The sequence below is a fragment of the Phyllobates terribilis genome, unplaced genomic scaffold (genome assembly GCF_046119375.1).
Source record: "Phyllobates terribilis strain yellow unplaced genomic scaffold, ASM4611937v1 Scaffold_5__5_contigs__length_657084704, whole genome shotgun sequence".
Classification (NCBI taxonomy): Eukaryota; Metazoa; Chordata; class Amphibia; order Anura; family Dendrobatidae; genus Phyllobates; species Phyllobates terribilis.
Genome location: NW_027362765.1, coordinates 63,854,432 through 63,877,990, shown reverse-complemented (window position 1 = coordinate 63,877,990; position 23,559 = coordinate 63,854,432). Strand labels below are relative to the sequence as shown.

The 23,559-nt window shown below is 42.6% G+C and overlaps 3 protein-coding genes across 3 annotated transcripts in view; 2 read left to right on the top strand and 1 right to left on the bottom strand.

Moving 5' to 3' along the window:
* Positions 1-23,559, top strand: part of LOC141271971 (uncharacterized) — a 352,339-nt gene that overhangs the window by 164,916 nt on the left and 163,864 nt on the right. The window lies entirely within an intron of this gene.
* LOC141272012 (uncharacterized) lies at positions 1,991-10,743 on the top strand. The gene is made up of 6 exons (XM_073682292.1): positions 1,991-2,135; positions 2,265-2,444; positions 2,527-2,650; positions 2,738-2,835; positions 4,296-4,386; positions 7,588-10,743. Exons 1-6 carry the CDS (start codon positions 2,058-2,060, stop codon positions 8,400-8,402), a joined length of 1,386 nt encoding a protein of 461 aa, XP_073538393.1. The 5' UTR covers positions 1,991-2,057; the 3' UTR covers positions 8,403-10,743.
* Positions 11,813-23,559, bottom strand: part of LOC141272032 (gastrula zinc finger protein XlCGF66.1-like) — a 46,159-nt gene continuing 34,412 nt past the window's right edge. The window contains exon 7 of the mRNA XM_073682322.1: positions 11,813-13,636. Coding sequence (XP_073538423.1) covers positions 13,625-13,636 — 12 coding nt within the window. The 3' untranslated portion in view covers positions 11,813-13,624. The remainder of the gene's footprint in view (positions 13,637-23,559) is intronic.

Here is a 23,559-nt window from a genome sequence, read left to right as displayed (position 1 = left end):
CGTGGCTGGCACAACTCCCAATAAATGCTGTGTGGTAATTATCTGCTGCAGTCACGCTGCCAGAAGGAAGAGCTGCTGCTTCTACAGTGCCTACAAGTAGTATTCAACCCCCTGCAGATTTAGCTGGTTTGATAAGATGCAAATAAGTTAGAGCCTTCAAACTGCAAACGAGAGTAGGTTTTATGAACAGAAGCATAAATCTTACAAACCAAAAAGTTATGTTGCTCAGTTGATTTTTATTAAATTTTAAACATAAAAGTGTGGGTCAATTATTATACAACCCCTATGTTTAATATTTTGTGGAATAACCCTTGTTTGCAATTACAGCTAATAATCGTCTTTTATAAGACCTGATCAGGCCGGCACAGGTCTGTGGAGTTATCTTGGCCAACTCCTCCATGCAGATCTTCTCCAAGTTATCTAGGTTCTTTGGGTGTCTCATGTGGACTTTATTCTTGAGCTCCTTCCACAAGTTTTCAATTGGGTTAAGGTCAGGAGACTGACTAGGCCACTCCAACAGCTTGACTTTTTCCCTCTTGAACCAGGCCTTGGTTTTCTTGGCTGTGTGCTTTGGGTCGTTGTCTTGTTGGAAGATGAAATTACGACCCATCTTAAGATCCTTGATGGAGGAGCGGAGGTTCTTGGCCAAAATCTCCAGGTAGGCCGTGCTATCCATCTTCCCATGGATGCGGACCAGATGGCCTGGCCCCTTGGCAGAGAAACAGCCCCACAGCATGATGCTGCCACCACCATGCTTGACTGTAGGGATGGTATTCTTGGGGTCGTATGCAGTGCCATCCAGTCTCCAAACGTCACGTGTGTGGTTGGCACCAAAGATCTCGATCTTGGTCTCATCAGACCATAGAACCTTGAACCAGTCTGTCTCAGAGTCCTCCAAGTGATCATGAGCAAACTGTAGACGAGCCTTGACATGACGCTTTGAAAGTAAAGGTACCTTACGGGCTTGTCTGGAACGGAGACCATTGCGGTGGAGTACGTTACTTATGGTATTGACTGAAACCAATGTCCCCACTGCCATGAGATCTTCCCGGAGCTCCTTCCTTGTTGTCCTTGGGTTAGCCTTGACTCTTCGGACAAGCCTGGCCTCGGCACGGGAGGACACTTTCAAAGGCTGTCCTGGCCGTGGAAGGCTAACAGTAGTTCCATAAGCCTTCCACTTACGGATGATGCTCCCAACAGTGGAGACAGGTAGGCCCAACTCCTTGGAAAGGGTTTTGTACCCCTTGCCAGCCTTGTGACCCTCCACGATCTTGTCTCTGATGGCCTTGGAATGCTCCTTTGTCTTTCCCATGTTGACCATGTCTGAGTGCTGTTCACAAGTTTGGGGAGGGTCTTAAATAGTCAGAAAAGGCTGGCAAAAGAGATCTTTAATCCACACATGTGAAGCTCATTATTCTTGGTGCCTGAACTACTTCTTAATACTTTTGGGGGACCAAACAGAATTCTTGTGGTTTGAGGGGTTGAATAATAAATGACACTCTGAATTAACTTTTAACGTTTTTAAAAAATAAAAAGAAATAAAAATTTGCTGCAGTGCATTTCCCACTTCCAGGCTGATCTACAGTACAAATGTCACAATGCCAAGTTAATTCCGCATGTGTCAACCAGCTAAATCTGCAGGGGGTTGAATACTACTTGTAGGCACTGTATATGTAAAACGATAAATGATAAAACCGACCGTGCTGCTGTTATATTTGGTTTTGAAAAAGGGTTTGGTCCGAACCTGAAACGCGTCAATAAAAAACTAACTGGACTTCAAGAGTGTGGAACTAATCTACAACAGCAGCGAGGATAGTTTTATACATATGCACCTCTATAATTTATCGTATAATGTGATTGTGTGTTATACCGGGGGCAGGACGGGGCCATGACTGAATGTAGTGATCATGTGAAGCCGGAAACAGCTCCGGAGATTTCTTACATGGGATCTTTATGATGTTACATCGTCATCTTCTCCCCATTCAGGTCCCTACAATATCGGATCCTCTCAGTGGAGATCTTCTATATAAGAGAATTTTCCTGATTCACCATCAAGGATGGATAGGGACAGGGACAAGATGGCGGAGAGGATATTACACCTCACCCTAGAGATCCTCTTCCGGCTTACTGGAGAGGTGAGAGATTCTGATGACGGCACATTACATCATTCTTATCTATGGGAATAACAGATGGACAGAACTGGAGAGGTGAGGACTCTGGAAATGTCTGTAGTGAGATTTATTAATGTATCTCTCCATAACCAGGATTACACAGTAGTGAAGAAGACCTCTAGTGAGCGCTGTCAGGCCCCTGTGTCCGAGGGATGGGAAAGACCCCTGAGCCCAATCACAGGGCCTCCACCTCACCCCCTGATACACAAGGACATCAATGATCAGAAGATCCTAGAACTCACCTACAAGATGATTGAGCTGCTGACTGGAGAGGTGACACTGCTGGGAATGCTGGGACATTATACAGTAGCGCTATGAAGGGATCAGGGGATGACGGTATTATTGTATGTGTCAGGTTCCTATAAGGTGTCAGGATGTCACCGTCTATTTCTCCATGGAGGAGTGGGAGTATTTAGAAGGACACAAAGATCTGTACAAGGACGTCATGATGGAGGTTCCCCAGCTCCTCACATCACCAGGTAATAGACAGGACTAACTAAATACACACGGCCTATAATTATCTGTGTGTATAGAATTATTTCAGTCCCTGTATGTGTTTCCTCCAGTTTTATCCAGTAAGAGGACAACACCAGAGAGATGTCCCCATCCTCTTCTTCCACAGGACTGTAAGCAAGAAGATCCCGATGTTCCTCAGGATCATCAGGTAGATGGAGAGAAGGTGCCATGAGATCTCCTTCCCTATGATGTGTAGAAGACTGTGAAGTTTTTGTGCTCTGTATTTTTTTATCACAAGTATTATACAGTAGATGGACAATTTATTAGAGACAGTGGCCAATTCTTGATTGAAAGTTTCCTGTATGGAAATTAAACCCATGATCCTGGAATGCAGCAGAAAATTAATTTACTAGGTTCAGTGTGAAAACAACTTTGAAATGTAAAATCAGGTAATCTGAGTGACTTTGAATGAGATATGGTCATCAGTGCTAGAGTCGCCAGGGCTATTATATTAAAAAAATGCAGACCTCGATGTTTTATACATGCAATGTTGTCAAGAGAATTTTGTAATAGAGAAAAAAAATCAATGAAAGGAGATTGTGTGGATGTAAATAACTCCACAATGGAGGCATCAATAATGGTTCTAAGGAACAGGTGGTGTACAGTCACGTATACTACAGCTGAATGCAGCACTGGTGTCCAACTATTGTACCTGAATACACTTGTCAATCCTCAGCACAGATTGGCTATAACACCAATACCATTGATGTCTAAGGGAAACTGAAATAATAAACTTAATTAGGCAAAAGGGTGCAAAAATTATATCATGGAGCAGTTAAAAACATTGTCTGGTCAGATAAATTTAGGTTGGTGTTGCACCGTGTTGATAGGAACGGTTAGAGTTCGGCACAAGCAGCATGAATCCATCTTCCCTTCCTAACAGGTGTCGATATTTCAGGTTGTTAGCAGTGCAATAATGGTGCGACAAATGTTTTCATTAAATTTTCGGGATCTTCGGTCACCTGTGAATGAATATTTGGATACTAGCTATTACTTAACTATTATGGCTGAAAAAGTTCATCCCTTTATGGCAGTTGTTTACACTATGTCAGAAGGACAATGTACCACGTCACAAATGTACAATTATGGCTTACTTTTTTGGCCTTCATAATCCCCAGATTTTAATCCTAAAAAGCTTCTTTGGGACTTGATAGAACAGGCTGTTGAGAGCATGTCAGTACCTTCACCTAATTTGTGGTGAATGCAAAAAGCTATCCTGTCCACATAGCCAAATACTCCTGCAGAACCTAGTGGAATTTATGATGTGATAAATTGCTGATTTCGTAAAGACTAAAGGGGATCCTATATACTACTAGATAAGTGTCTGTAATAAGGTGGCCATTCACTGTATATTTTATACTTGGTGGAGATGACAGGATAAAGCTGATGATAGACTTTAGATGTTGTCTGTATCTTCTTTTCTAGTTATGGAGACTGCTGGTTACAATTAGGAGCCAACAGGTTGGATTTATTTAGGAGACCTGCAGCTATGTGATACCTACTACTGTCATTTGTGGTCATCCTGTTCATTTATAATCTTTTCTGTTATTCTAAATCATTTCAAACTACTTCTCCACCTGTCTGTGACTTCTACAATATTTGTTTTAGGGTGAAGATCTGCCCCATATTAATACTACAGAGACATATGTGATGGGTGATGAGCGGTGTAAAGAGGAGATTACTACAGATAACTGCACAGGTGAGTAGTGACCACTAAATGCAGAGAAATCACAGATTTCACTCAGTCACTGATATTTACAGTTGTATGTTGAATTTTTAGGGTCTGTCAAGCTATGTTCACACGTTGCATTTTTGCTATGGTTTTTTATGAACATTAAAAGCTACTTTTTACAGCACCAGCAAATACTATGAGATTTCAGAAATCTCATTCATACGCTTGTTTTTTTTTCTAGACTGAATTGGCAGCATTTTTGCAGCATTTCTTTCACCCATAGAAAGCAATGAGTAAGTTAAAAAATGCTATCAGTTTTTGCAGCGTTTTTGGTGAAAGAAACACAGGTACAGCAGGATGTGAAACCCATTTATTTTTGTGATTTTTTTCCAAGTTTAAACCATACCATTTACCAAGTTCAAAGCATAATGACTTGGCATCCTCGCATGAGCATGGATGTTAGTATTATTACACTTTAATTAAATTAGTGGTATGTGTAAAAGTAAATAATGCCTCACCAATTCAATGCCCTACCAATGTGTTCTGTAAACAGTGACCTACCAATTCAACTTCCCCATGCTGTTTTTACAATTGGGTATTTTTTCATGAACTTATATAACTTTAATTCACAGCTGTACTTTCATACATGAATCTAGCTTTTTTGTTCAGAATAATCACTATTTTTTCAGACATAGAAAACTTTTTCCTCTAAATAATTTGATCAAATTGCCCTTTTTTCCAAAAATGTTTTATGGTTTCACATATGTCTTGCATTGGTGGCCTCAGACCTTGTTTTGTTCATGCTTGCAAGGTGGAAGCCAAGCTGAACTTTAAGGTACTGAAAAAAGTAGAAAAAAAGGCAGCAAACCTGATATTTGGCTGCAGTTTCTTTTTTTTGTACTGTCAAGGATCAGGTTTTGGCTGCGTGTGAACATAGTCTTACAGAAATTTTTGTGGACTTTACACCTGAAGACTTAGCGCTGAAACAAAAACGCTCTTTTACAATATTTTGCATGGTTGTCTCTCCACTTTAGAAGTGATATTTCTATTATCACAGTGACACAGACCAAAAATGGATCCAATTCCAACACGTGTTCTTGTCTCTGCCCAGAACTGCTACCTGAATTTCCATAAGTCAACATTTAGACATCACCCTGCCAGAGGCATTGAGATTAATAAGGCCGAATTCAGACAGCCATATAAAACATAGTGCCAGTCACGGTGCAAATTGCCATCTTCTGGTCTGTTATAATGTAGAGTAATGCACTTAGGACTGAGTAACCGTATTACTTCTTATACATTAAATGGGAGTATTCTCGGGACTACAGAACAGAAGGACTTGGGTATTCTGGTTACAAGTAAGCTGAGCAGCAGTACTCAATGTTAAGCAGCTGCTGCAAAAGCAAAGAAGATTTAAGGGTGTATAAAAGAGAGAGATAAAATCCCCTGATCCCATCATATCGTTAACCCTCTGTCAAATCACTTGTAAGGCCACATCTAGAATATGGGATTAAGTTTTGGGCTCCACATTTTAAAAAGGATATTCAGAAGTTAGAGTCAGTTCAAAGACAGAAACTAGATTATTACAAGGGATGGAAGGCCTCTCATGATGAGAGGTTAAAAAAGTTGGGCTTTTTTAGCTTAGAAAAACGACTCCTCAGAGGGGATCTCATTTACATGTAGAAATATATGTGTGGTCAATACAAAGGACTGGCACATGACTTATTCCTTCCAAATACCATACTAAGGACCAGGGGACCTGCATTATGGGTGGAGGAAAGACCATTTCAGCAGCTAAACAGGAAAGGGTTCTTTACAGTTAGAGCAGGCAGACTTTGGAATATTTGACCGTAAAAGGTAGTAATGACAAACACTATAGCAGCATTTAAAAAAGGCAGATTTTTTATTACCTGTATCTCTGGCTTGAAAAAGGCCTATTATAGCCGAAACGTTGCATCATCTGCCTGATTTTTGTACTTTTAACATATGTTTTAAAGATGGAATAAAAGTTATGTCTTATCCTTTATTCTTTGGGGCATTGGTTCTTTCTGGAATTTGCGTTGACTTGGATCTTGTGGGGGAGTCACCTCGACACTGCACAGAGTGACCATTGATGCATGAGAAACATTCACTGGACTACGCAATTAAAATAGAGCCAGATACTTTTTTCACAACAAATCGCATTGTGGGGTATTCTCTAATGATAGAGAATGTAGAACAGGTGGAAAAAGGCTGAACTTGATAAACCTGAGTCTTTTTTTAACCTATGTAGCTATGTGCACAGTTGACCACGGGTGGTGAGTTGAGGTGGAGGATAACAGACAGATCTTATACCGGTTTGGCAGTGTGTGGGTGAGGTTGTGGATAACAACCTTAGGAAGTGGAGATTGGAGGAGGGAGCTGAGCTTGTGCTGTGCTATTTTATGAGAAATCAATATGTACCTTGTGACCAGAGCTGGGGAAAACGCTGAAAAATTTTGAACATGCAAGAGGTGAAAAAAAAAGGTCTGAAGGTTTCTGAAAACGTCACAAGGAACGTTAAATGCAAAAATAGATAAGGGTAACTTTAATAACTATAGAAACTTAGTCAAACATGTGATTACTTATTTTTTTTGTGCACAAAGATGTCCATAGCCTTTAAGTTAAGTTGTCTACAAAAGAACCAGGGGCTGGTAACCATGGCTTACAGATGACACTGTTGCAAAGAATTTTTCATATCCCCCAGTGCTCCTATACTCATAAATTTGTGATGCAAAACAATGTATCCATTGGCTTTCATCACAGAAAGAAAAGTATAATGGATTTGTTCTCCTTTATTGCATCCACTGCTTCGATTAAAAAAACAAATTGTGACATTAACTTGCCAACAGACACTATATAGAAATATTGTTAAGATTTTTTTCTGTAGATTTCAGAGTCCTGGATTGAGCTGTTAACCATTGGAAGTATATCTTTTGTGATATCACTGGAGTTTTTCTCTTTGCAATACCTTTTAATTGATTTTATGTTTGGAGTATGTATTTAATAAAGTTAGATTTTTTTGATACCTAATTTTCAGAGGAGTCTTTTCCATTTATCATTGTTTTTCTGTCTTAGTCTGTAATTAAATTTATATTATAATTTGTATGGAAATGATGTAAACTATAGAATAATATAAATTTTAATGCAACGTATAAATCCAATGCAGTGTTGCAGAAAAATTAATACAATCAGTTTTATTCTTGACAGATCACTGTACCAGGAACTCAGATTTTGCAGCGGATGATAATGGTATCGCACTAGATTCATACCAAGATAATGCCATTATTCCAGATACACCTGAAGTTCTTCACCATAAAGATCTATCATCTGATCATTTTCATCAGGTCCTACCTTCTGCTTCATCAAATGCCACTGTTCAAAACAAAATTCACAGAAGAGCATTTGAATATGAAATAGCACACATTGGGGAGAAACCATTTTCATACTCAGAATACGGGAAAAGTTACAGTATTAAATCAAGATTTGTTACACATCGAAGAAGTCACACAGGAGAGAAGCCATTTTCTTGTTCTGAGTGTGGTAAATTTTTTAAACAAAAATCACTTTTAGTCGTACATCAGAGAACTCACACAGGGGAGAAGCCATATTCATGTTCAGAATGTGGGAAATGTTTTTCAGGGAAATCAAATCTTGTTACACATCAGAGAACTCATACAGGGGAGAAGCCATTTTCATGTTCAGTATGTGGGAAATGTTTTATCAAGAAATCAGATGTTGTTAGACATCAGAGATGTCACACAGGCGAGAAGCCATTTTCATGTTCAGAATGTGGGAAATGTTTCACAGAGAAAGCAAATCTTGTTACACATCAGAGAATCCACAAAGGGGAGAAGCCATTCTCTTGTTCAGCATGTGGGAAATGTTTTAACAAGAAAACAAATCTTGTTAGACATGAGAGAAGTCACACAGGGGAGAAGCCATTTTCATGTTCAGAATGTGGGAAATGTTTTACAGAGAAATCAAGTCTTGTTAAACATCTAAGAAAACACACATGGAAGTAGCCATTGTCTTTTTTTATATCATTTTATTGCCATGTACAGAAAAATATACAATTTCCAGTGACCATTTGTTATTAAAAAGCAATTAATATCCGAATAATACAATTATATATGAACCATGTATGTAACATATTTAGCATTTATACACTATATACTGTATAACTGCAGCTTAAAAGGTTTGTCTAGTGAAGTTCTCTTTTGTCCTATTTGACATAGGCCATGGATACATACTAATATACATGAGCAAGACAGTTGCCAAAGCAACCATTCAACGCTCAGCTTGTCTCATCCAATTACTATGGTGACCTGATAGGCCATGGGTGTACATAGAAATCATGGGGCCTCATAACAAAAGTTTGAGCTGACCCCCAAGAACACAATAACAATTATTTGTCAGGTTAATGGTACATAGGCACAGTCACAGAAAAGCATGCTTCCCATCTTTTATAGAGAGGAATAGGGCATCCACACCTCCCAGTACAAGTACATTTTTTACAGTATTACACCCTCAAAGAGGTTACCATATAAAACTGATAACACCCCAAGTGCCAAATAATTTGATTGTTAATATTTCCGCAACACAAGGTGAAATAAAGCGTGTGCAGTGTATATTGCATTGTGTGTCCACAAACAAAAAAAGTGATCTGTGCCTCCATTTTCTGAAAGTCATAACTTTTTTATTTTTCAGTTGATAGAGTTTTGTGTGCATGTTTTTTGTGGGACAGGCTGTCGTTTTCATTGAATAAAAAATTGTGATCTCTGCAAATATGAAAAATTCACACACAGAAAATTACTCACACTGAAAAAAGTCCCATACAGACCTCTGTGTGATTCAAAGTAGGGGCGGACATACCGCTGGTGCAGCTGCACCAGGGCCCGGAGGTGGAGGGGGGTTAATACTGAGGACAATCTTGCCTGCTTCTCGGAGCCCGAGGCTCTGGGGGCGGGGGGGTTCCTGGCCAGAATGCCCTCATCGTACACAGTGCACAGAGAGCGCTGCCTACAGGAGTAAAATGGCACCAGAGCTGCAGGAATCCGTCCTCTGCTTCCTCCCTGTCAGAGAGAAAGTTGTCGGCGATGATGATGCTGAGGGGGAACAGACTGAGAGGTGAGTGAGTGTTTTTTTTTTAATCAAACCACTGGGGAGAGGACACTGATGGGTGGTGGGGGAGAACAATGATGAGGGTGGTGGAGAGGTCACTGAGGGGTGGTGGGGCAAAATAATGATGGGGGTAAACACTGTGGTGCTCAGAAGGGAGGGGGCATTTGGATTTGGGAGCATAGAATTTGCTGAATTTGTTTTGGGGGGCATGAAGCCATTTTCATTTTCTAGAGCCTTTGTGCTACCCGTAACGTGGAAGCCCCCTATATTTCCGTTAACAAATGACGGACCTGAGTGGGGACTTGCTTTTTTTGTGGCTTGATTTGAAGCTTTTATTGGGAACATTTTACATAACATTTTAGATCACATTTATCCTGCCTTATACGCTGAGCACTTACATCGGGGTTTTCATCTAAATCTCCATGTAATGTGATTCAGATGAGACCCCTGAGGTATCCATTCACTATAATGAGGCAGCAGAATTACTTTGGACTCCATCTTGCCTCTGTTCAGTGGAGTCCTTCTTTTCAGAAGTGCACAAAACTGTGGCTGACCATGCTTTTATGGAAGCCTAAAAAGACTGACATCACCCGATCACAGGCCAAACAACGTCCACAGTACCTCCATCTGCCTCATTATAGGGAATCTTCCTCATGGATTTCCATCTAAATCAAGCATTTCAGAGATTTACATGGAAATCCCGGTGTAAGCGCTCAGTGCAGAACATAGGGTAAATGTGAGCCGAGCCTTACTGTGATCTTTGGGAGGCAGAATGAACAAATCAACAGTAGGTCAAGAATTGGTTTTATTTATTTTTTACGCCGTTCCACATGAGGCGTAATTGATTAAACTTCCTTATCCTTCGGGTCAGTGCAATTACAGGGTGTGCTGTTAAGCTAATTGTTTGCAAAGACTTTCAGCCATTTTGGAACATTATCTTATGTTATATCTTAGTATGGCTATTGTATTGTAATTTGCTACCATCTACTGGCCGTTGTTATGTATTATCTCCACTGTGTTACATACAATCCTTCCTGTCTGCAACTCCTCCTCCTTACTTCCTTCTTCTTGTATCAGTGCCTTCTTGACAGCACATGCTGCAGGGCTGAAGAAAGGATTCTCTTGTTACCTCTATCTGGCGCTTCTAATAAACTACAGTTCTAACTTATCTTCATCCCCTTATCGTCCTTGACATTTCATCTCATCAAGGTACTGTAAATAAACCTGTTGAATTCATCACTGCATCATCCTTCCAGACTAATTACGTGCAGTTTATAAGAAATAGAAGCGCAGGTCAGTGAGTAACGCTATCCGTCATCGCTTATACAGAGATCCGTGTTCACATCCCTTAGACACATCTCACCCCACGTACATCGGTGGCAGAACAGTAACAAGAGACCTAAGTCTACAGTGTCTGTGTGCATAGACATTGACTGCTAGAAAGTCTATGACCGTCCACCATCTTAGCTAAAGCATGTCCACTAAAGGCACAGTGGATCCCTCTGTGAGAGAAGCACATCATGTTCCTGATACCCCAGATGCTCCAGGAGCAGAGTCCACACTTACTGCAGAGCAGGATGTATGACCCAAACGTGTAACCAAGCCGACACAAAAGGTCAGATATAATCTGGAGACAACCAGAGATGAGTTCCATGATAACTTATATAATTTATGGGGCAGAGTTGATCACTATCTAGCAGCTCTGCCACGCGCTAACAATGACACAGCAGATTTAACCGCCAAATTGAATAGTTTGTCGCCTATGATCGCTACCAGAGACTGTATGTTAAGTACATCACATTCCTGAGTAACTGCGATATGGATGATGCCCCAACAGAGCTGGCTGAAAGGGAGTGTCTTCTCCAAGAAAAGAAAGCATTAGTGCGAGATGTTCAAGATAAGACAGAACTCCGCATCACACACCTCCAAGAGGTTAGGTCACATCATACCACGTCGACCAAAATCACATCTTGGTCTTCCAGATCATCTCACTCCAGGAACATGGTCTGACAAGATATTGGAAATCCGTGTATCTGCAGAGGAAGCTAGAGTAAGAAGCTCTTTTGCTAGGAAGGAGGCTGAAGTAGAAGCCCAATTAACCCTCCGTCACATACAATATCGGTTCTAACGAGTTCACATACAATGTGACTGTCAGGCGCAGGCTAGAAAAATACCTATAATATCTAATGTTTGCAATTTCAGTGCTCTAAAAGTGATCAGTGTCCTTCATAGGGATGTAATAAAAGAGACTACACATAATCAGGTGCAAAAAAACCCCATTTACTTAACATAAAACTAATAACTCTGAAATACAAACATTTCAAAACTCCCGCCAAATAGTCCCCAGTTGGAAACAAACTTAATTTTAAGGTACCTTAAGTACTATTAAACACATATTCAATCAGAATTAGATCCTGAAGTTTCCCCAGAAAAATTACACTTGCAGAGCAAAGATCAAGAATTACACATAATTTTTGCATGTGTCAGGCAGATTGCATTATGACATTTGTGACATTCATAATTAGAAAGCCTTCTGATTCCGCTTTCCGTGGTGCATCTCCTTCTTTTGGGAGGTGGTGCAGGTGGTGAATTTTCACTATCATCTTCTGGGCGGAATCTTTTGAGCTGAACTTGAAGGCGAGAGGGGATACCGATTGTTTTCATACTTCTCCTGCATAGCTCTCCAAGCACTAGTTCATGGGCCAATTTTTTCAGATAGAATCGTCTACGGAGTGGTTCAAGCTTGTTTTCAAGGTAAATGACTTATGAATTTATACCACCCAAATTCAACATAGCAAAAAATATGACCATTGGCCAGCGTTTAGTGTTTCTGCTGACGTTGAAAGTTGAGCACATCTGATCAGCTGTATCAACACCCCCTTTGGTTGCATTATAAAATGTAATTATCTCCATCATAAAGTGTTGATAGAAGAAGTACAATTTTTTTTGCTTGTGGTACATAGGAAACCAAAACCTTTCCATTATGAAATGCAAACATACTGCTGTACTGTTGTCTCCCTTTCACACTTACAAACTGTGTAGGCAATTGTTTTTTATTTTTTCTTACAGTTCCGACATATGAAAGCTTCTGCATTTTCAGATAATCAGATCACAATTTGAAAACCAATTGTCAGCTGTTATATTGCGACCCGATCCAAATAAGGGCTCAGCCAGTCTTTTTACAACATCACTGGGTTTGTTGCTGACACAGTAAGGACCTTCTGGTTGTTTTCCTGCATAAACTTCCAGGTTGTAAGTGTAGGTCTTACTGGCATCAACAAGGGCATACATTTTTATTCCATATTTGTTAGGCTTTGATGGAATGTATTGACGAAAGGCACATTTACCACGAAAACCAGGGAGCATTTCGTCAATAGTGAGATTCTCCCCAGGGCAATAGCTTTTTTTTACAGTTTTCAACAAATTTTTGGAATATATCACGAATTGGAGCAAGTCGGTCATGTGTTTTACGTTCGGTTCGGGTAGTTCTGTCGTCAAACCGAAGGCAACGAATTAGAAGCTTGAATCTGTTTATGGTCATAACAAGGCCAAATTTTTCAACTCCATCCCCATCTTTACTCCAAAGTTCCTCCAAACTTTGTCTATTTGCCCTATAAGCTCCTGCAAGGTATAATAATCCAAAAAAAGCACGATAGTTCTATTTCATCTGTGGCCTTGATGGTTCTGTTGCAGATGAACTTGTCCTTTATAATGTCTATATATTGGTTGGTATATGTGACAATAGAGTCCAGAATGTCATCTGTGAATAAACTATTCCAGCATTCAACTGCAGTTTTTGCATTACTTGCAGTTCCTATAACTGCAGGAAGGTGAGTAATAATGTTTTGAGGTTCCCTACGTTTTTTTCTGGAGTGGCTTCTTGTTCCATTGGTTTTTTTTATCTTTTCCCATATAATAAGATTCTACATCTTCATCCTCATCACTGTCACCATCTTGCTCTGTTTCAGAATCCACTTCACATACTTCCACCTCATCATGAGAATCAATCTCACTTTTCTCTCCTAAATCCTCATTCAGTGTGGGGTCTGCATCATCTAACAGCATGTTTGTTACTTCCTCAACATCAAGGTTTTCTGATAAATTGTACATTTTCCTCTCCATTTCAGCAGATAATCTGAAGCAAGAGAAGGAATATGTGTTAGGGAACTACTGTATATGCCTGAGCAGCACACTTTCTTTTTTAATCTGCCTTATTTCTATGAAATATCCTCACACTTTGTGCTATACATTCATAAAACAAGCTAAATAAACAATTGTGATAAATAAAAACATAAAATACCAACCTTATTGAGTGTGACGTGTTCACATACAATGAGCCTGAGAGATTAGCGCAGTTATATCTGTCCTCCTGAAGCACTGCAATCCAACTGTGATATGAGGTTTCACAGAGCTGCTAGAGACAGGAGACTACCTGGAGGAAGGGGATTTCCTCACAATCTGGTGAGGAAGGAGAAATGAAAGTAAAAGAGATGTGCCTGTCAGGCCTATTGTACGTGACGGAGGGTTAAAAAAGCAACAAGCTGAGATGGGATCCCAATTAAAAAAGCAGGAAGCTGAGATGGAAACCCAATTAAAAATACTCCAAGCAGAAAGGGAAGAAGCAGCAGCCCTCGCTAAACTGAAGGTCCTTGAACAAGCATTAAGTGATGATACTGATATGGACTGCTTTATTCCAGGAGAAATGGAGGACCCAGATGATCGCACTACAGACTATGTGCTAAAACATTTACCATCGGTAACAGCGCCACCTTCAATCTACCACACAGATGCACCCGCAAGCCAAGAAATGTTGCCACCTACTGCCGACAAGGTAATTTCCAGCACTAGTCCACAATTTAGGCTGCAGCCAGCAGACCCCATAGAGACTAAACCACAGCTTAACTCTCATGCCGCATCATTTCGGCCTGATCTGTCTCAGTCATATAAGCCGGAGAACTTACATTCCCCAGGGATACCACAAGTTAATCCTGCAACAATGACCGGGAGATAAGACATGTCTGAATTCACCAGATACGTGTTTGCGGGGAGTTAATAAATATCAGTCTCTCAAAGTTTGATGATCGTGCCGAAAATTATAGAGCCTGGAAATTGACCTTTCAAGCAGTGATTCAAGACCTTAACCTCACCGGCAAGGAACAGCTAGATTTGCTTGTCAACTGGTTAGGCCCTGAATCAGCGGAGCGCATCAAGACAATAAGGGCAGTTCATGTGGACTATTCAGATGCAGGTTTTATTGCAGCATGGGAGAGACTGGAGCAAAGTCAGCCTTATTTAAGAGACTGCAAACCTTCCCAAAGATGACTAACAAGGACAATCGAAAACTTCAAGACCTGTGCGACTTGATAAAGGAAATAGAATTGGCAAAATTAGACCCACGTCTTTCAGGACTGAGCTACCTTGATACTGCTCATGGCTTGACTCCAGTAGTTCTCAAGTTGCCACACGGTGTGCAGGATAAATGGGCAGACCATGGGTCATGATATAAAAGACAGCATTATGTGTCTTTTCCTCCTTTTTCATATTTTTCCAGGTTCGTCAGTGATCAAGCTTGGAAGAAGAATGATCCCAGCTTCAACTTCACTGAACCTACTCCACCAGCTTCATTGTCATCATTTACAAGGTATGATAACAATATCACCAAACGTATAGAGTTAAGGAGCACAGTATCCGTGAGAAAGACTGACGTTCCACTTACTGCACCCTCCTTTACTAAAACAAATGGTGTTGCTCCTAAAGCTAAGGACAGTAACCGTATGTGCCCTATCCACAAAAGACCTCACAAACTTAAAGAATGCTGTGAACTCAGGTCAAATACTTTGCAGGTACGCAGAGATACTCTCAAGGAGCTAGTGATATGTAACAAGTGGTGCGCCTCAGACCACCTTGCTAAGGACTGTAAGGCCGTCATTAAGTGCACGAATGCAGTAGTGACAAACACGTTATATCTATGTATCCCACACCAGCTCCACACAGTTCACAACCTTCTGAAGCACCCAATCCTGCTCAAAAGCATGGTGGGGAGCCACAAGTTGCTGATCCAGCTGCAACTGCTGTTTCCTCCTCATGTATGGAAGTATGTGGCGAAAGGACTAAATGGTGTGCCAAAGTATGTCTGGTCAAAGTCTATTCAGAAGGACAACCCGACAAGGTCTCCAAAATGCATGCCATAATAGATGAGCAAAGTAACAGGTCTCTAGCAAAGCCCAAACTCCTTGAGATCTTCAATATAAAGGGACAAACTGTTCCATACACCATACACCCTCAACACCTGTTTCAGTCGTATTGAGACTTCTGGTAGGAGAGCCACTGGGTACATTATCTCTTCAATCAAGGGGAACGTGCACATACCCTTGCCAACTTTAACTGAATGTGACCAGATACCCGATATCAGAGAAGAAATTCCCACTCCGGAAGCCACGTTGCATCATCCCCACTTGAGGCACCTTACTAACAAAATTCCTCCTCTGGACACGAATGCTGATATTCTAAGCCTACTAGGAAGGGACATTCTAAGGGTCCACAAGGTGTGCCAACAATGCAATGGCCCGGACGATGCTCCATATGCCCAAAGACTTGACCTAGGCTAGGTAATCATGGGCAATGTATGTCTGGATAAGAGTCACAAGGCATCTGAAGTCAAATCCTTTAAAACGTATGTACTTCAAAATGGTCGCACAACTCACTTCAAACCATGCTCTCATCACTATGAAGTGAAAGAAAGGTTCTCTGACTTCATCTGAGAGCCTGACTCCATTCCTTTGTTGGGACCTGTCCTTCAATTTCTAAACAAAAGGAGACTCATTTAACTCTCGGTAGTCTGGAGTTGGATAAGCAAGGGGTGCATTTGTGGCCAAAATGCAGTTCCTGCTTTGTCCTGACAGCAGAGGTGGTGATATAGAGCTAAACCAAAAAAAATTCTGTATTTCTTGACAGTGGAGCCGGGGTCAGCATGGTTGATGCTGAGTTTGTGAAAACTCATGGTCTTGCTTGCTGTGCTTTAGCTGAACCTATTCCCATCTTTGCCATTGACTTGGTGCCACTTGCACAGAAAGCATTTACTCAGATTGTACATAATGTAAAACTGAGGGTGGGGTCAATTCATTGTGAAATCATCCCTTGCTATGTTTTGGAAAATTTCCCTAATCCGATTGTTTTAGGCATCCCCTGGCTTGTTAAACAAACATAATCCCTTGGTGGATTATGAGAACTGTCTCAATGTTTATATTGCTGCTGTCTCTACGGGGATACTGCCTGCTTTTCTGTCTGGTTTTGAGGATGTTTTTTCTGAAAAGGGGTGTCAGGATTTGCCTTCTCATCGTGCTTATGACTGTCCTATTAACCTGACCCCAGGAGCTAAACTACCAAAGTATTTTCTTGTCCTGAGAGACAAGCCATGAAGGTTTTCATTGCGGAAAGTCTGGAGAAGGGACATATCAGACCCTCATCTTCGCCCGTGGCGGCAGGGTTCTTCTTTGTGAAGAAAAAAGATGGCGGTCTACGTCCCTGTTTAGATTTCCGGGAATTAAATCAAATTACCATCCGTGATCCATACCCTCTTCCTCTGATTCCTGATTTGTTCAGCCAGGTTGTTTGAGCTAAGGTATTATCCAAGTTGGATTTAAGGGTAGCCTACAATCTGGTTAGAATCAGAGAGGGGGACAAATGGAAGACAGCGTTCAATACCCCGGAAGGTCATTTAGAGAGTCTGGTTATGCCTTTTGGTTTGACCAATGCATCTGCGGTATTCCAGCATTTCATAAATTATATTTTTCATCATTTGGTGGGGAGGTTTGTGGTGGTCTATCTGGACGCTATTTTGGTTTATTCACCTGATTTTGAGACCCATCGGGGGCATGTTAAGCAGGTGCTCCAGATATTAAGAGATAACAAACTTTATTCCAAACTAGAAAAATGTGTTTTTGCTGTTCAGGAGGTGTAGTTTTTGGGCTACTTGTTGTCATCTTCGGGTTTTCGGATGGATCCGGAGAAGATCCTTGCAGTACTTGACTGGGAAAGTCCCGAGAACCTGAAGGCCCTACAACTTTTTCAGGGCTTTACTAATTTTTACAGGAAATTCATCCAAAATTACTCCGTGGTAGTGAAACCCCTTATTGACATGACTAAGAAGGGGTCTGATTTTTCCAACTGGTCGAAGGCTTCCCTCCAGGCTTTTTCTTCCTTAAATAATCATTTTGCCACCACACCTATTCTCAGTCAACCCGATGTTTCTCAACCCTTTATTGTGGAGGTCGATGCTTCGGATGTCGGGGTTGGGGCTGTGTTGTCTCAGGGTTCGTCCCCTGGTAAATGGTGTCCATGCGCCTTCTTTTCTAAAAAAATGTCTTCGGCTGAGAGAAATTATGACGTGGGTAACAGGGAACTTTTGGCGATCAAATTGGCGTTCGAGGAATGGCGACACTGGTTGGAGGGGGCTGTCTATCCTATTACTGACCATAAAAACCTGTCATATCTCCAGTCAGCTAAACGTCTCAACCCTTGGCAAGCCAGATGGTCCCTGTTTTTTACTAGGTTCAATTTTGCTGTCATTTTTCGTCCAGGAGTCAAAAACATCAAGGCTGATGCTTTGTCCCGGAGAGTCCCTGGTGGTGGTGATCATGAGAACCCTGCCCCGAAATTACAGAAAGGGGTAGTTATTTCGGCTCTTTTTCCTGAACTGGAGGGTGAGGTGCTGGAGGCTCAGGGGGACACCCCTGCTTCCTGCCCTTCAGGAAAGTTATTTGTACCACCTGATCTGCGCCGTAAAGTAATCAAGGAACATCATAACTCTGTGCTTGCTGGGCATCCAGGTGGTAAGGCAACCGCGGACCTCCTTGGTGGCCGGAGTTGCATCGGGATGTAATTGAACACGTAGCTGCTTGTAGTATTTGCGCGTGTTCTAAGGTTTCACACACCCGTCCGTCTGTACTCTTCTTAAGCTACCTATCCCTAGCAGCCAATGGACACACTTGTCCATGGAATTTATTACTGACCTACTGGTTTCTGCAGGCAAAACGGTGGTTTTGGTAGTAGTAGATAGGTTCAGTAAAATGGTTCAATTCGTCACTTTACCTGCACTTCCCAATGCTAAGACACTTGCTCAGGTGTTCATAAATGAGATTGTGAAGCTTCACAGGGTTCCCTCCGATGTGGTGTCTGATCGGGGGACCCAGTTTGTTTCCAAGTTCGGGAAGGCATTCTGTTCTCGACTGGAGGTGCAGCTGTCCTTTTCCTCTGCCTTCCACCCTCAGTCGAATGATCAGACCGAGCGGGTCAATCAGAACTTGAGGACATACCTCAGGTGTTTCGTCTCCAAAAATCAGGAGGATTGGGCATCCTACTTACCGCTGGCAGAATTTGCCATCAATAATCATCATCAAGAATCCACTGGCAGGTCACCGTTTTTCGGTGCATACGGTTATCATCCACAGTTTGGTACTTTCAGTGGGGGAGGAGCTTCCTGAAGAGGAACGGTTTACTTCGTTGCTCTCCTTGGTGTGGCAGGGTGTTCTGTGTAATTTGAAGACCATGGGTGACAGGTATAAAAGTATGGCTGACAGAAAACGCTAGCCAGGTCCGGACCTGAATGTGAATGACTTTGGGTGGTTGTCTACCAAGAATATAAAATTGAAAGTTCCTTCTTGGAAGCTGGGACCTAGGTTTATTGGTCCCTACAAAATTACCGCCATCATTAACCCAGCAGCATTTCGTCTTGAACTTCCTTGGGCCCTTAAGGTTCACAATGTGTTCCACAGGTCCTTACTCAAAAGGTACGTAGAACCTCTTGAGCACTCACCTCTACCACCGCTCCCCCCCCCCGTAATGGTTGGTAATTTGGAGTTCGAGATTTCGAGGATAGTAGATTCTCGTCTCCAACGTCGCTCTCTGCAATACTTGGTGCACTGGAAAGGCTATGGTCCAGAGGAGAGAACGTGGGTTTCAGCGTCAGAGGTGAACGCTCCCAGATTGGTTTGCTCTTTTCACACCTCTTTTCCTGAGAAACCTGGTCCTGAGTTTTCGGGGGCCACTCGTAGAGAGGGGGGTACTGTCACGGATGTGTCAGAAGTGACAGGCAGTTGTCCTGCAGTTGGTTGCAGGAGATCTCTATGTTTAGCATTACAGACATCTTCTTAGAGGCTGTCTCTAAGACCCAGCGGCTACCTTCCTCTGGCTAATTAACACCCTGGCCTGGGTGTATAAATACCTGCTGTGTTCAGAGGGAGGTGCTGGCGATATTAATTACTCCTTGTGAAGGCTTTAGTGAGAGCAGAACTTCTTCCTCTCTGGTGCTTGAAAAATTGTGCTCACTTGTCTGGAGTTGTCTAAAACTAAGCATTTTCCCTTGTATGTCCTCCCTTGTTGTCTTTAGTGTTCAGTGGGGATCGACTAGTGCTCATATCCTTCTTTCCCTAGCCAGAGCCAAATGCCAGGCATAGACAGGGCGAGGAAACCATACGGCAATTGGTGAACAGCCAATATAGGGACGTTAGGGGAGACAGGGTGATATTCTATCAGCCAGGAGGTCTCCACTCCCCCCTTTCCCTAGTGCCTGGGCTTCCTTTCCCTCTTTTCCATCCAGTGGTTTATGGGTTTCATCAACTTCTACTGACAAATTATTCTTCACTTCTTGTCCTTCATTGCACCACATAATCAAGAAGGGAGCTAATGCCAGGGTCTGTATTGAGTCGGCCATGTCCAGCATTTGAAAGAGGCCTTTGTGAGTGCTCCAGTGCTGCATTACCCTAATTCTAATAAACAATTTCTCTTGGAGATAGATGACTCCTTTATCGGTGCTGGGGCAGTTCTCCAGCAAAAAACTTCTTTGGAGAATACTGTCTCTTGTGCTTTCTTCTCCAAACAGTTTTCAATGGCTGAGCAAAACTATACTATTGGCGATAGTGAGCTTCTGGCTATTAAGATGGTGCTCGAGGAATGGCGACATCTACTGGAAGGCCCCACCTCTCCGATAATAATATACACGCACCATAAGAATTTGAATTTGCTACAGTTCACCCAACGGTTAAATCCTTGTCAAGCCAAGTGGGCATTCTTCTCTCAATTTGCACTTCCGTCCTGCAGAGAAAAATGCCAAAGCAAATGCCCTGTCTTGATCCTTCCACGTGACTGATTCCGCAGGGGAGAATAACAGCACATCAATGACCCGGTCAAGATTGTTGAAGCAACCTCTGTCCTTCTGAAAGATATTGCCCCAAGTTAGACCTTTATTCCTACTGCTAGGAGGAGGAGAATTCTGTCCTGTGAACACGAATCCGAGCCAGCTGGCCATGTGGGTATATGCAAATCTACTGAGCTGATTGCTGGTCGCTTCTGGTGGCCCTTGCTAGCCAAGGATGTTCGGGACTTCGTAACCACTTGTTCACTGTGTGGCAGAAACAAGTTCTCCAGAAACAAGCCTGCTTGTCATCTTCTGCCTATGCTGATTCCTTCTGCTTCCTGGCACCATATTGCTATGGACTTCATCACAGATGTGCCCCTCTCTGAAAGTTACAACACCATCTGGGTTGTGTTGGATTGGTTCTCTAAGATGTCTCACTTCATTCTTCTGGCTTGTATTCCCTATGCATCCAAGCTCGCAGTGCAGTTCTTCCAACATGTGTTTCGTCTGCATGGTCTTCCTCTCCATATTGTCTCTGATTGCTGAGTCCAGTTCACTTCAAAATTTTGAAGAGCTCTTTGCAAGCTGCTGAATGTCCAGCTGGATTTTTCCTCCGCGTACCATCAGCAAACCAATAGTGGAAAGAGCTAATCAGATTCTGAAGAACTACCTTCGCCACTTCATCTCTGCCCTTCAGGATGACTGGATACAACTACTTTCCTGGGCAGAGTTTTTCTACAACAACCACATTGGGGAGTCTTCCAGAACATCTCCATTTTTTGTTGTATACTCCCAGCATCCTCAAGTGCCCTCTCCTATGTTTGCCTCCTCCAAGGTACCAGCAGCTGATTCCTCTTATGGTGACTTCCTCCAAATCTGGCGGCAAACTCAGGCATCCCTCTTAAGGCAATGTCTCGGATGAAAACTCATGCGGATAAAAAGAGAGGTTCGCCGCTTCAGAATCACCCTGGAAATAGAGTCTAGCTGTCATCCCGGAATATTCACCTGACGGTGCCTTCTTACAAGTTTGCCCTTGTACTTCGGTCCATACAAGATCCTCAGACCACTTAATCCAGTGTCCTACTGTCTTCGACACCCAGTGAATCTATAGATCCCAAATTCCTTTCACGTTGGTCCTGAATCCCTTCTCAAAGCCCCATTCTTCTTCCTCTAATTCTGTTGCTAATGGTCCCTTGGACGTCTTTGAGGTTAGGTACATTCTGGATACTAAGAAGGTTCGGGGGACAACCTTCAATCCGATGAACTGGAGGGGCTTTGGTCCTGAGGAGAAATCCTGGGAGCCTGAGGAGAACATCTGTGCCCCTGTCTTCTTGAAAAAGTTTCTTTGTTGGTCTGGCCAAGTAAAGGAGTGGAGGACTGTCATGAAGGTAACTCGCACGGATTCCCAGTGCAGTGCTACTTACTGTGTTCGCCACTCTGCTCCTTCTCGTGTCAGGCCGCCGCGCTGGGTACTTCACACAGCATTACCAACTCTGCTGCATATTCATGCTGTCTCCACCTGGCTATAGAGAGGCGCTGCCGGACCCTGCAGAAATTGAACCCTGCAGGGTTTGGCTTCCCCAGCCTATCTCTTGCCAGCAGGGAATATATTAGGCTGCTCATCTTCCTGTTCTCTGCCTGAACTTAGGTTCCTGTTCCTGTCTGCCTCCAGCATTTAGTCTAGTGTTTTTGTCTCACCTCTCCAGTTACTGACTCGGCTCATTTACCTGTTCTATCTGTACTCTCCACTTCTGACCTCAGCTTAGTCTTGTGAACCCGTGCTACCGTCCCCGACCTCGGCCATTTGACTAAGCTTCTGTCTTCGTCCCTCTGTGCTCCACTTTCCTGCTTTGAGCGATGAGTCAGCTGCTGCAAATCTGGGGACTGCCCTGGAGTAACATCTGGTGACTACTAGCGGCCAAGCCTATCCTTACCACCAGGTAGTCACATAGTCATGCCCCTCCAGGGTAAAGGCCCCGTCACACTAAGTGACGCTACAGCGATCCCGACAACAATACGACCTGGCAGGGATCGTTGCTACGTCGCTATGTGGTCGCTGATGAGATGTCAAACAGTCAGATCTTCCCAACAACGCAGCAACGATCTGTATAACGATGCACGCCTATGTGTTTCTGTGTCTGAGTCGTCAACAAGGTCGTTGGTAAGGCGTCAAACACACCGATGCATGCTACCCAGCGGGACCTCAATGATCAAAAAAAGGTCCAGACCATTCCGACACGAACAGCGTTCTCACAGCAGGGGCCTGGTCACTGCTACGTGTCAAACGTAGCGAGATCGCTACTGAGGTCGCTGTTGCGTCACAAAACTTGTGACTCAGCAGCGATCTCGCTAGCGATCTCGCTTAGTGTGACGGGGCCTTAAGAAGGACTCGTGGTGCAGTTGGCCCACACCCACCCGTGAAAAAATGCTGACCAAATTCTAATGGTAAATACTGACACACTAACCAAACACTAGTAAGAGTGGTGGACTGTTCTGCTGCGTTCTTACCCCTGAAAACAACAATCGCGCTATGTGTGCAGTGTCATACGGTTTTACATGAAATGTGAATGGTAATGTGCGTCTTTTATCTTGTGTAATGGTAATGTACAGCGCATAACTAAAGTGTTTATGTCCAATGTGAGTAGTGTATAGTGCAGGGTAAGCACAGGATTCGATATAGACACAAGACAGTGATAAGATGCTTAGTGTACATTGATGGTAGAAGAAGATACAGTTAATGTATAGAACTAGCCCAGAGTGGGTGTGAGCTAGTGTTGGTAAAAAGGGGACACTTCCTGGTAACAACTCAGATAGAGAAGGTTAAGTTCAAGAACAGTGTGCTGCTAAGGCCAGCATGCACCAGTTGTTCAAAGCAGTGGGAAGCCATACTGGAATCCCAAGCGGACGCCCCTGTCACATTCGGA

Bases quoted from the DNA above. Each gene is read 5' to 3' on its own strand.
- LOC141272012 (XM_073682292.1), top strand. From the start codon at position 2,058: ATGGATAGGGACAGGGACAAGATGGCGGAGAGGATATTACACCTCACC. The intron at 2,445-2,526 runs GTGACACTGCTG...TGTATGTGTCAG, and splicing joins TTGAGCTGCTGACTGGAGAG to GTTCCTATAAGGTGTCAGGA. The intron at 4,387-7,587 runs GTGAGTAGTGAC...TATTCTTGACAG, and splicing joins TACTACAGATAACTGCACAG to ATCACTGTACCAGGAACTCA.